Source organism: Neomonachus schauinslandi, chromosome 13, assembly GCF_002201575.2.
Source record: "Neomonachus schauinslandi chromosome 13, ASM220157v2, whole genome shotgun sequence".
Taxonomy (NCBI): domain Eukaryota; kingdom Metazoa; phylum Chordata; class Mammalia; order Carnivora; family Phocidae; genus Neomonachus; species Neomonachus schauinslandi.
Window position 1 is genome coordinate 2929178 of NC_058415.1, and position 13038 is coordinate 2942215.

Below are 13038 nucleotides of genomic sequence, written 5' to 3' on the forward strand. Positions count from 1 at the left end.
CATCTGGCCAGGTCGCCGGGTGATCTTGGGAAGCCCTCCACCTTGCAGACCCCATGGACTGCCACCTGTTCAGGGGTCCCCCTCACCCTGAGACACCGTCCTGACCTCCTCCATCCTGGCATGAGGGGGCACTGGAAGAAGCTTCAGCAGGGACTGGGTAGTGGGTGCCCTGAGGTCAGTTGGCACGTGCCCTCCCCCGCTGTGGTCCCAGTCCTTCCCACCCTGGCCTGGAGCACGCGGATGATCTTGGAGGGCTGGACGACAGCCTGGACAGAATTTCCGTGTCAGTTTCTGACGATGGGTGGGGATGTCCGGGTTCCCACTCTAAATAGGAGAGCTCAAGAGGGGGATCTCTTACAGCCCTACACACCCGCAGACACAAAGCCCACCCCTCCTCTGGTCTGCAGGTCCTCCCCAGAGATGCCCTATTGGGGTGATTATTCCTCTCCACATATTTGTATGGATGACCAGGTGGATCACTGTCCAGTTTCTCCCCAACCCCCTGAGGCAACCGCTTGTCCTGGCCTCCAGAAACAGGTGGGGGGCTAGGATCCCGGGGGGATGACATTCGGCCAATGAGACCGCGCCCCCAGCCCTGGGACCTGCGAGCCAGCACGGCGCTTCTCTGTGCGCCGTGGGTCTTCCCCGGAGAGTCTGATTTTTGTCTGCTCATCCCTGGTCGGGGGTCTTTGCGAATGGGGGGTGACTTGGGATCATCCCAGTCTGTGTTTCTTGCCAATGAGGAATTTTCTCATGCTAGGAATGGAATGGGGCCAGGAATCCATGCACGAGAAAGCCGTTCCCAGGGCCCCTGTCTTGGTTCCTGGCCAGGAGCCCTTCTTGCCCCACGTGTCCAGCTTCTGCTGTCAAGGGTTGAAAAATACACACGCAGCGCTGGGTGTCTGGACACACCTGGGGGCGCCCGCATCACTCCCTAGCCTGGGGTGCCCACAGCCATTGTGACCTGGGGTTCCGGTGCCTGGTACTCAGGAAGGGAGCCCGTTCCCGGGGCGGACTCACAGCCTCCACCCTGGAGCTCCGGCCATTCCTTTGTGGTGGTGCAGGCGGCCCAGAGCAGCGAGCACTCGGGGCGTCCATGGCTCAGCCCGGCCAGCAACTGGCATGGACATCCTAGCCCGTGGACGGCTACTTGCTTTAAATGTGATCGAGTCCCCAGATGTAGCAGATAGAAGTGGTGTCTCATGCCATGTTTGGGATATACTTACACTAAAGTTACTTGTTGTGTGTCTGAGATTTGACTTTAAAAGGGCCTCTGTATATAATCTGACTGCCCTAATCACGGGGGCTTTGAATCTGGGTTCTGTGATCTAATGCCCTGAGACTCAGTTCTGTCATCTGTAAAATGGACAGAACAACACCAACGTCTCTGAGCTGTCGCGGGGATAACACGGGGGATGCGTGAGAACGCCCCGGCTGAGCCTGGGCTCCTGGCACGAGCCTGCTGCCCATCTCAGCAGCCAGGAGAAGAACTGAGGTGGCACAGGATGGCTTGTCGCGATGCCATCTATAATCGGAAGCCCTGACCAGGAGCTTTTGCTCGACACGCAAGCCCTCCGTGGGTGTGGGCATGTTTGTGTCATGACGTGGACGGGCCTGGGAGGGCTGCTGAGCAAAGCCGGTGTCCCATGACAGCCGCTCTGTCACCCCCTCCGGGCGGCCCCGTCCCTCAGTGCACTGCGGGGGCGGGTGGGTCACCTTGGTGTTGGGTACACGATGCTCCATGCCCAGCAGCCCCGGACGGCAATGCTGAGTCCTCAGACAGCCAGCCACCGCCGGGCCCTTTCCTTGCTCGTGGCACCAGTTACACCGGGCCATCTGCATCACTGGGGCGGCCCGGCCGGGGAACTCCCCCTCTGCTGTGGCCCGTGGGTGGCGTCCCCACGCCCTGCGAGCCGGGGCCTGTGTGGTTAGCGTGAGGCATGTCTGCTGTTCGGAAGATGGAGCCTTCATATCGGGAGATAGCATAAGGCTGGCTTTTCCGGAGCTTTCCAGTTGCTATGGTGACAGATAAACCAGGGATGATCCCTCAGATGGCTGACAAGATGTCACGGGCACAACATGCCAAGGTTGGTCCCAGTTCAGCCAGTGTCTGTGGCTTGGCGGCTGGAGGGCGGGGGTAGGAAGGATCCCGCGGCCCCAGCGCCAGCTCCGTGTCTGGTGGTACCGCCAGGTGGCAGGCTGGGGTTACCACGACCCATAGCAGGCCATCCGGGGGCAGCTTCGTGCAGCGAAAACCCCACACAGCGGCCGAGGGGAGGAGATTGGGGCAGAGAGGGCAGAGCCAGGCCCTTGACCTGATTCCGTCCTGCGATTCCTAACTGCTGTGCTTTCCCCCTTCGAGCATCGATGGACTCGCTTTCTGCCAGTTCCCCAGCTCCCCGTCCTCCTTCCTTGTGGGGCCACGGCGGCCCTGCTCTTCTCCAGCCACTCTGGGAACTCAACCTCCCTGTTTTGACTTATTTCCATTAGGGGGTTAGTAATGTTTATCCAGGTGGTTTTATGATTAAAAAAGATCAATTAAAAAATAAGACGTTTGTCGAGACACAAGCCCGGTCACCCCAGATCTGCTTGTGAGCGTTGGTGCCAGAACCCCAGACCTCCCCACCACCAGCACCTGCGCGCGAGGGGAGCAAGCGTCTGGCCCCAGGAGGGAGGCCCACGCCCCAGAGCCTCTGTGGGGCGGCAAGGTCGGAGTCCCCTGTGCATCCGACCTCCAGTGTAAGGTGGCTTCGGTGAGGACGGGGTGACAGGCGGGGATCCAGAGAGCAGCAAGCTGAAGGATCCCCAGAATCTTAGTGTGCAAGCTATCTGTGGATGTTTTCCATTGACCAGTCGATGGGTCTTTCGGGAAGTTCTCATCATGAAGAATAAAGCTGTTTGCCTGGGTCACTGTGTCCTGCAGGATGGGAAGGAAGCAAAGCCCTGCTTAGGTAGACGCTAGGTGCTCTGTGCGTGTGTGAGTGTGCGCGTGTGTGTGGTTCTCCCAGGACATGCACAGACGGACGTTCACATCATAACTTTGCACATGCTTGCGTAACTTTGCATGGGTTGTGATTTATGACAAGTAAAATGGACAACACCAAAAACAACACTGGAGATTGAAAACGCTCCCTTCCTCACGGCACGCTCCTCGAACGTCTCTGGGGCTGCGATTCGGCCAGATCTCGGTCTCCAGCGGGCCCCCAGCACCCACCCCTGTGTCAGGCCAGTGCTCCCTCACCTGCGTGGTCCCCAGGAGCACGTCAGTGGCCCTCAGGCCCACCGAGCATTTGCTGAGGGTCCTGGGTGCTGCGGTGGGGATGCGGACTGTACACAGTCGCTCACGCCGTGGGAGGCACGTGCCTGGGACGAGCACATGGGTGTGTAGGGCTGTGTGTGTGTGCCTGTGTGCAGAACGCTGGGTGTGTCTGAGTTTTATTGGGGTTGTGTATAGAAATAAGTTCAGAACACTTGTCGGAGATAGTGAAAATTCCAATTTTCTCTCTGGATGAAGAGTGGCGATCTTCACACTCTCTGAGTGCAGCTGTCGTGGATTTCACAATGGACTCAGAGCTTTGACACGTTGTTGACAGTTGTTACATTTCTAAGGGGCACATTTATGTTCCTGGGGAGGGATGTCCGCGTCAGGGCCTCAGGGAGGTGCGGGCGGTGGGGGGAAGGGGAGTTCTGGGTGCCCTGTGGCGGCTGGGAGGTGCATGGCTGCAGGCTGCGAGCCCCTGGGGACACCCACGCCCACCGGCCCAGGGAGCCCCAAACGGCCAACAGGTCAGAGGAGACTGAGGCGGGGCTCCGCAAAGCAGGGGGAAGCCGTGACGGTGGCCACCAGGACGTGATCAAGTGCTTGACTTCAGAGAACGGCAGGCAAATGCAGGCTTCTGAGGAGGTCTGCGATCCAAGGGAGGGGGGAGAATGTGGGGCGGGGAGAAGGCCAGCTCCTCGGTGTCACGTCCACACAGCAGGCACACTGCAGCCCGGTGATCCGGCATTTCTGAGCTCCGACCTGCCTCATGCCTGCAGGCTGTGTGGGCTTCCGGAAGGCCCGTGGAGCCTCCGCAGGGACCGTCCGCCTGCCTTCTACGTGGGGGAGTGAGGCCGCTGGTGCAGGGCTCGGCTCCGGCCAGAGGATGACTCTGCTGTGTGTGCTCATTAGGGGCCGTGAGTGACTGTCGGTAGTCGGAGTCGGTAGTCGGGTCCCAGGCTGGAAAGAAACCGTAGAAGAGAGAGGCCCCACTCTGAGGGTGGCAGACAAGCCTCCGCGGGGCGTTGAGCTATAAACCAGATGTTCCTCTTGCTTCCTGTCTTCAGAGCCCAAGGAAGGGCCAGGTCCTTTGGTTGTGAGCAGACACCGTTTGTGGCCGGGTCCGGAGAGAGCCTGGTCTCCGGGCCACTTCCTCTTTATTCTTGTGCTCCCTGTGCAGGGGGCCAAGTGAGGGATCCCTGCCCTTCCAAAACACGTGCTGGTGCTTTACGCCCTAGTCATTCATGATCCACATTTACCTGGTTCCTAGAGCTGCACGGGGTCGTGCATGAGACAAAACTGACTCAACACCCACAGGCTGGGGGCGCCCGTTTTCCCCTTGAACTATAAATTCCACAGTTAATGGAATACTGTCATGACGGGGGTGGGGTGGGGCCATTTGGAACAAGAAGGGCCTTTCTTGTTAAATTCAGCCAACAGCGAGCACTGAGTCGCCCGGGGCCTTGAGCAAGTAGCTGCAGGACCCCGGGAGGCAAGACACCTTGCCCACGACAGACTGCCCGACACTCTGGGCGGTTGGACATGCGGTTTCTGTTTGCCTTGCTCCTCTGGGCGAGTGCTGTCTCTTTCTTAGACTCAGGGCTCCAGGAAGCAGAGGTCTTATGGTCCTCCGCACCCGTAGGCACCACCGCCCCGGGAACAGAGTAGATGCACAGGGATGGTGCACTCGATGTTGACCCTCTGAGTGGAGTTCAGAGTTTTGTTTTTTTTTTTTAATTAATTTTATTTTTACCAAGGTGAGACACGCACAAAGTTTTAAAAGCCCGAGGCCTGGCAGGAGAACCAGCAGACTCCCACCCCATTCCTCCGGCTTCGTGTGTGCGAAGGTCGCCCTCGGTGGCTGAGCGTGGCCGCAGGACTCCGCAGAGCCCCCCACCTCTGGCTCCTGTTACTCAGCCTGGCGGTGTGCCGGTCAGCCAGGCAGGGACGGGAGGAGCCGGGCCTGTTCGTTCTGACCGCGGCACAGTGCGCCATTGTGTGGACACACCACGGGCACAACGTATTTTGTGATTACCGAGGTACTTTGCCCATTTTTCTGTTGGGATGTCTTCTCTTGCCGACTCGTCACAGTTCTTTGCATATTGGGGTACAAGTCCTTTGTTGGTCGTGTGCAGGTTTACCCCTTTCTGACCTTTGTGGTCACGGTAGGGGTGTCCCGGGATGGCAGATGGTCCTGCCATGTTTTGCTGGAAGTCTGTCCTAACCCTCTGAGACCTAGAAACCAGTCTTCATGCCCCCCAACCTGAGATGGGGAATGGAGAGCCTGCCGCCTCTTTTTTTTTTTTTTTTTTTAAGACAGAGTTGTCCTTTTTCCTGGGTGGGGGGCATCTTTTCCATCTCTGGCGGTACGGGGGGCTGCAGCTACCTTTGCTCTGCGAATCCCCCTCCCCGGACAGCCTGGTGAGTTCCTGCTTGTATGGCTCACTGCTGGAGACGCGCCTGCCCACTTCCTACGCCCACCTCCTCCCAGGGAGGTCAGTGCGAGCAGAGAGTTTCGGAATGCCTTTACTGGGCAACGTGGGAGACAACACTGGGTCAATTATCCACAAGCTTAAAACAGACGGCTTGTTTCCAAGGATCACTGACGTGTTGCTTCATTTTCTTAAATGTACATAATCTGTGCGCTTCTGCTGTTGGTGCTTCTCCCCAACTTCCCACGACCCCCCTGAGCTCTGCAGCGGCTGCATGGGGTGGACAGCATCCCGGCTCCCTCGCTGGGGCTTCCTTCCAGCATCACGGGGATGTCCCCGCATGCAGATGGGCCCTGGAAATGCAGGGGCATCTGCAAACCTGGGGCAAGCCCACCAGTCACGCATGGAGGACAATTCTGGGTGTCCTCTGGGGTCTCAGAGGGACCGGTGGGACCAAGCCCCCCCACCCACACAGTGACTTGCCCACGAATGTGCCTTTGGTGGCTGTTCTCCCTTCCCCTGCATCTCCCCACTCCCTACTTGTGCTTCCCGGAATCGACTTCCCAAAAAACCACTTTCGGAGGAAGCCAAAGACACCTGCTTCATTCCAAAGAGGACTCGGGCATCTCACAAAGTGTGTGCAACATATAAATTGTCATGAGGCCATATGGAGAAAGCCCCAACTTATGTTTGGTACCCTTTATTCACATGCATGGCCATCGCTTCTCCAACCGTGTGTGTGACCGCGTGTGACAGTGATCGTGTAGTTAAGGTGGGGACAGACGGCTCGACTGGCCCAGTCACATGGGTGCATGCCCAGCTCGTTTGATGATGGGGACAAATGGACAGAGACGTCATCCCCAGACACAGCAATTCTGTGCTTGGCGTGAGGCTCCGGGACCCCGGCAGCAGGGCTGTGCCCGACCACGCCCGCCCCGTGCACTTTCTAGATGGCAAGTGCCTGTCAGCTGCATTTATAAAGGGTCCAAGTGAAAGAGAACGCTGTTGCAGGTGCGTCTTCCCCTGCTGGTCTTGGAAGAAAGGGGTGGGGTCCGCGAGGAGCACGTGACTATAGGTCTGCTTACAACCCCCTACACCTGCCCCGTCTCTGAGCTTGACCTCCAGCGCATCAGGTCCTGGGTCACCCCCGGCGCTCCAGCCCTCCCTCTCACATCCCTGGATCCACGACAGCGTCGAGCCCTCCATCTGTGCCCCTTCCCGTCCATCCCCCTGTCTCCGGCGAGTTCTTTCCCTGGTAGCGAGCAGACGGGTTCCCAGCCCACCTGCACTTGCACGCGCTCAGCTCCCTGCACAGCCTCCACCCCACCCACCGCGGGTCCCCCCTCCCTCCCCCCGCTTCTTGCAGCCTCTGTTTCCTGCTCCACCCCCAGCTCCCGGGTCCCCAGGCCCCCAAGCCCGTCACGCTCCCTTCTACAATGGGACCGAGTGGGGAGAAGGCGGGTCCGCAGCTGGGCTCCAGCCATCATGTCCCTGGCACCTGTGCCTCCCGTCGCCCTAAATAGCGACAATTCTTACTAAAATGTTCTAAGTTTCCTTCTGTGACTACAGAACCGACATCGTCGTGGTGAAGCTTTAATAATTGCCTGGGCGGGGAAACCGACTGACAGATTCCCGAGGCGTAAAGACTCCCCCCGTGGCCGATTTCTAGCTACCAACACGAGGTCACCGAGGCGGGCTGGGCAGAGCTGCAAGCAGCTCATGGTCAGGTCCCGTTTCTCTCACAGACACAGCAGACGCAAACACCGCAGGGCGGAGCTAACAGTAGAATAAGTACAGAGCAACGAGTTTGAGGATGTATTACCTTGGTTTTAATGCAGTTTGGCTCTAAGTTGATGTAATTTGATTTTTCATGATGGCTCCTGAGATTCTTGATAATTCCACCACCGATTGGCCCTTGCGGTCAGCGTGAGCCGTCTACAGCCCACGGCCGCATTAAGACGTCCAGAACAAGCAGACACGGGAGTAGAGCCTAGGTCCCAGAACAACACCAGTCCAGTTGGTTGGGGTTTGTAATTTGGGGGGTTTCTGCTGCACAGAGCGGGCTGTCCCCCCGGGGAACGGCTCAGGGCGCCTCGCCCGCAGGACACGACCAACACCCACGTGCCTCACTCTGAGTTACTGGGCTTTGGACGGTAAACCTGTGCCCCGGGGGCGGGGGCGGGGGAGACTAGAAATGTTGGAAACAGAAATCTGACCTGGAATGCAAGATCATGGAAAAGCCAGCTGAGATGCATGAATTACCACTTTGGTAAATATTTACCTAGCATGCACTGATTGTTTGTAATCCTTATAATGCGTGTGGAAGGGCTTCACCTGCTGTTTATTTAAAATGCTCAAGAGCAACTGATAAAGTCGTCTTTCGATTTTAATTAAGTGTTCGGAAGCGCTTGAGTTTGCACTCGATGTTTCACATTTTAGGGACATCTGATTTTTCTTAGAACATCTCTGATGTACCCGCTGGAGAGTGGTGTGTATTTAGGGCAGTGGCTCTCAAAGTCTGGTCTCGGGACCTGCAACCTCAGCATTGCCTGGGAACTGTTAGAAATACAAATTCTCAGGTTCTGCCCCAGACTTGCTGACTCAGAAACCCAGCAAATGTGTTTTAGTGAGCCCCCAGGGGTTCCGATGCACCCCTGAGTTTGAGAAGCATTGCACCATGGGGGATTGTTGATGGCCTTTTAAGTAAACTATTGTTAGATAAAGTGCCAAAGGTAGTAGACCGTTCTCTCAATGCACTAAGCCTCTCGGATATTGAGGGGTCACCCCATGCTTGTCTGGACCGCCCCCCAAGCCTGTGGTCCTCTGTTAGCCCTCATGACATTTTTCCTTCTGCTGTACAGGGCAGGATGGAGTACACAGCCCAGCTCATTCCTCCCCAGGCTTGGGGAGTGAGGCTCCGTGGCGATCAGGGGGGCGAGCGATCAGACACCTTCCGGGCTTGGTCCCTCTCCACCCCCCTCACCGCATTCTGAGCATGGCGAGTCCTTACGTGGCCTCAGCACCTTGTGGGGGCACCGGGGACTCCGCAAAGTCAGCGATTTATTGCACGTGAAGTGCGTGTAGCTGTGCTCTGTGTGCGTGGCGGTGCGTGGTGTGTAATGTCGTGTGCGTGCATGTGGCGTGTGCGCGTGTGTGGTGTACATGTGTGCACACGCATACACGTGTATGGCATGTGTTTTAAACCCTGTGTCCTTGCCGAGGTGCTCCTGGGTGGGCTGGTGGGCGGGAAGACCCAGGACAGGGGAGGACACAGTGGGCTTGGGGGCCATGATTTCGGGACCGCTGCCCACGCCCCGAGGAGGCCCTGCAGAGTGACACGGTGCCCCGGGGAGCGGCGTGTGCCCCAGGCAGATGTGCTTCTGTGCTCAGTCAGGGGCCGGGGTGGGTGCTGGGCAGGATGTCTGTCTGCACCCCCAGCGTTCCCGAGACCTGGACACAGCCCGTGTAGCAGGGGAGGGAGACCGACAGCCAGTCCTGGGCCAGGTCCAAGTGGAGCTGGAGAATATGAAGATGTGCGCCTTCTTGCACGCCTGAGAGGGGATGGGGACTTCTCATGCTGGCTCTGGCTGGTTCTCAGGCCCTGGTCTTTGTGCGGCCACGCGCCTCGTCCTGCTTCTCTGCACGCAGGTGCATCCCGCGTGCACCCTGTCCTGAGTCGCTCTGTTCCCTCTCGTTCCGGTCTTTAGGCAGAACATTGCAGACTCAGGCTGAAGCGAGGAGACCCATCACCACGGCAAACTGTGCCCTCCGAGCGGTGCTGCAGCTTCACGAGGGGGTCCCTGCACATTGGTGGGACAGAGCCCTAATCCCCAGGGCGAGGGTCTCTGGGAGAGCATGGGCACCGTGGCTAGCCGCCTCGGAGCTCGGGAACACGGGCTGCCCCGCTGTCTTTGTGCAGGAGACGCTGGGCCTCTTAACATTTTCCTTATTGATTCTTACACTTAAACATTAAAGAAATGAACCCTCTGCCATATTTGCAGTGAAATTCTGTTTTTGGCTTGCCCTTTGTCTTCTAAGCCGCTTTGGTGTATTTTGCATGCCTATAAGTGCCCACCAAACGTCAGCCTCGCTTTCCCTGCACAGACTTTCCCTTGCTCTTGTCCTCAGCCAGCCTTTCCCCACACGGAAACTGGTTATCTATTAACCGCTTCTAATCGTCTTATGGTTTGGCTAATAGAAAACTAGGTTGGTTTTGGTGAGTGCATCACAAGTCAGGACTTAGACTGATCTCCTTCCCTGGACCACGTGGCCGACAGCTCCGTATTATTTGTGGAATAATCTATTCTCCATTCATTCTTTACTGTTTCTTTTTTCCCCAAAGATGGCTTTCTTGAGGCATAACGAACACACCACACAGTTCACCCATGTTAAGCATACGATTCAGTGCATTTCGGCAAGTTTGTGGAGTTATGCAACCCTCACCACGATGCAGGTCTACGGCACTCCCATCACCCCTGAACATCCCTGTGTCCTGTCCCCCACACCCCGAGGCCACCATGCTCTCCCTGTGTGTGCGGATCCTCCTTCCTGGCATTCCACACCTGCACCGTCGTGCCCCCCACGGCCCTCTGCCCCTGGCCTCTTTCACGTAGCATAACATTTTTTTGGTTCACCCGCATTGTAGCAGTCTGTTCCTTTTAAATGTGGCGTAATACCCCACCGTACTGATAAACCAGCTATCTCTTCATCTGTTATTGGGCATAGGGGTCCTTTCTGCCTTCTGGCCAGGTGCACTGCTGTGAACGGTCACATACAAATCTTTGTGCGGTCAGATCTTCTTATATCTCTGGGGCAAGTTCCCAGGGGTGAAATTCCTAGGTCGTGTGGTGAGTTTATGTTTAACTTTTTAAGGGCACTGCCAAACTGTTTTCCAAACATCGGCGCCATTTCGTCTTCCCATCCACAGTGTGTGGGGGGTCCAGGTACCCTGCATCCTCACCAGCACCCACTACTGTGTGCCCTAAAAAACGTTCACACCTGTTCCTTTTTTATAGTTTACTTTGGCGTACACGTGCATCTTCTTCAGGTTATGCTTCGAGAGGCTCTGCATCTTCAATCCCTCCCTAGCAGGGGGATGCCCACGGCCACCTCCCCACTCAACGTGCTCTTGTCTCGGGCCATGGTGACTCTTGCGGGAGGTTATTTCCCTTAAAAGATAAAGACATAGTAAGTATTTCTTTTTCATCCCTTGCCCAATGCCTAAAAACATAATTTGAATTCAGAGCGAAGTGCATTCTGACTTTGACCCTTGAGCTTACTTCTGTGGGCTTTGGAGATGCTTGAACTATCCACATCCTTGAGACCCCGGAGACGCAAAGCCACAGCGTCCTTGCTCGGGGCCCAAGCAAGACGTTTGTCCCTGTTAATCATTCGAGTGCTTTGTTCTGTGACCTTTACCCCAGGCTTGGAGCTGCCTGCAAGGACACCAGCCTGCTCCAAACAGGACCTGGGAGCCCGGGGTGGGTGTGGAGACGTGGGGCGCCCGCCTGCTCGCTGCCCCGGCCACACCCAGCTCACAGCCAGCTCTCCACGGGTGCTGGCGTGCCCCCCCCGGGCTCACAGTGTCCTTGAAAACACTGCTTTTCCAGTGAGGAATGGACCTTCTTGTTCCCCACGATACCCCCCTTCCACAGACTCTGTGCCACCTGACGGCACGAGTCAGGTGTGAGGGCACAGAATGCCCTGCTCTGTGACTGTCCCCGGGTCACCGTTGCTCGCCGAGACACTTGGCGTCTCTCACATGGCAGGCTTGCAAGTGCAGGGTGGGGCGGTCATGAGCAGGCATGTTTAACTTCTTAAGCTGCTCTTTATTTCTGCAAAGGCCTGTGAAGACCAGGCAGGGGGGCATTAAGTGGGGGGAGAGGTGCTGAACTCTGGGCGCTCCACCTGCGTGGCCTATGAGGGAAGCCCGGGGGGATTGCACAGAGGAGGGCAGCCCCTTCTCTTTCCAGAGCTTCCTGAAGCTTTACCGACAACCAAGAACATTTTCTTCTTTTAAAAATACAGCTCACATGTCATTATCATCTATTTATAACAATAAACAGCTTCATCCATGGTTGCAGGATTTTTAAAAATTAAGTATCATACTGTTGACCCTTGAACGACGTGGGTTTAAACTGCATGGGTCCATTTGTACACGGAATAGTTTTGAGAAGTGGGACATACAGAAATGTGTTTTCTCCTCTGATTCTCCTAAGACCATTCTCTTTTCTCTAGCTTACTCATCGTAAGAGCATGGGATATAATACATATACACAAACTATGTGTTAATCGGCTGTTTACGTTAATCAGTAAGGCTTCTGGTCTGCAGTAGGCTGCTCGTAGTTGAGTTTTGGGGAAGTCAAAAGTTATACTGGATGTTTGACCTCGTGGGGGCGGCTCCCCAGCCATTGTGTGGCTCAAGGATCAACTGTATTTTCACATTTTTCTATTGCGCAATGTGATACACATTCAGAAATGTTCAGAAAATGCATTGCTTATCGTAAATCAGCCCCCCATGCAAACACCTCCAGCTCAGGAAGCTGCTCGTGGCCGGCTTCTGGGGCCCCCCTTGCACACCCCCTGCGCAGTCCCGGCTCCCCTCACCCCACAGGAGGCTCATCCCCCAGCTACCACCCTCTCAGCACTATCTGCTAACACCATCCCTTCCTGCTGCCCGTTTTTGCTTTCTCTGTGGTCCCTACTGATGCCTGGAAGTACTTAATTTCTCAGTATTTTCTTTGGGTTTGCTGCTGAGTACGTTTAAGAAGTCCTTGTCGACCAGAGGTCTTGAAGGTCGCCTGTGTGACTTCTAAGAGCTCAATGGCCCGGCCCTTTACACGTAGACTCTCTGCTGCTGGAAGCATGTGATGCAGAGACCATGGCTGGGGCTGGATCCGGCTGCCATGGGGATGGCCTCCCGAGGAGACCGTGCTGCCCCGAGGCCCCCTCCCCGCAGACGAAGACGGGTGTCCCTCTGAGCTCTCCAGGCTGTTTCTCCCAAGCCCTGGTGCTAATGTCTCCCGGGCTTAGCTTCCGTGACTTTCTTACAAATCCCAGCGCCCAGTAGAACAGGTTCTTCCACCGCCAGGAGGTCGTGGCCACTCTGCTTCCGCGGATTTTGGAATTGGGCTTGCCAAGCCCAGCTCACGTGCAGGGAAATGTGAGTGGAATCACGCTGAATTCACAGATCAGGTTTTTGAGAATTGACGTCTTGACAATACTGAAAGTTTCAGTCCACAAACGGGGTCTATCCCTCCAGGTACTTAGGACGTCTTTAAATTCTTTTTTTTTTTTTTTAAAGATTTTATTTATTTGCGAGAGAGAGAATGAGAGACAGAGAGCGTG

At 56.2% G+C, this 13038-nt stretch overlaps 1 protein-coding gene across 1 annotated transcript in view; it reads left to right on the forward strand.

Moving 5' to 3' along the window:
• Window positions 1–1886: 1886 nt before the first annotated feature.
• The window catches only part of GADD45G (growth arrest and DNA damage inducible gamma), a 38699-nt gene continuing 27547 nt past the window's right edge, over window positions 1887–13038 (forward strand). Inside the window, exon 1 of the mRNA XM_021694338.1 lies at window positions 1887–2087. Coding sequence (XP_021550013.1) covers window positions 2080–2087 — 8 coding nt within the window. The 5' untranslated portion in view covers window positions 1887–2079. The remainder of the gene's footprint in view (window positions 2088–13038) is intronic.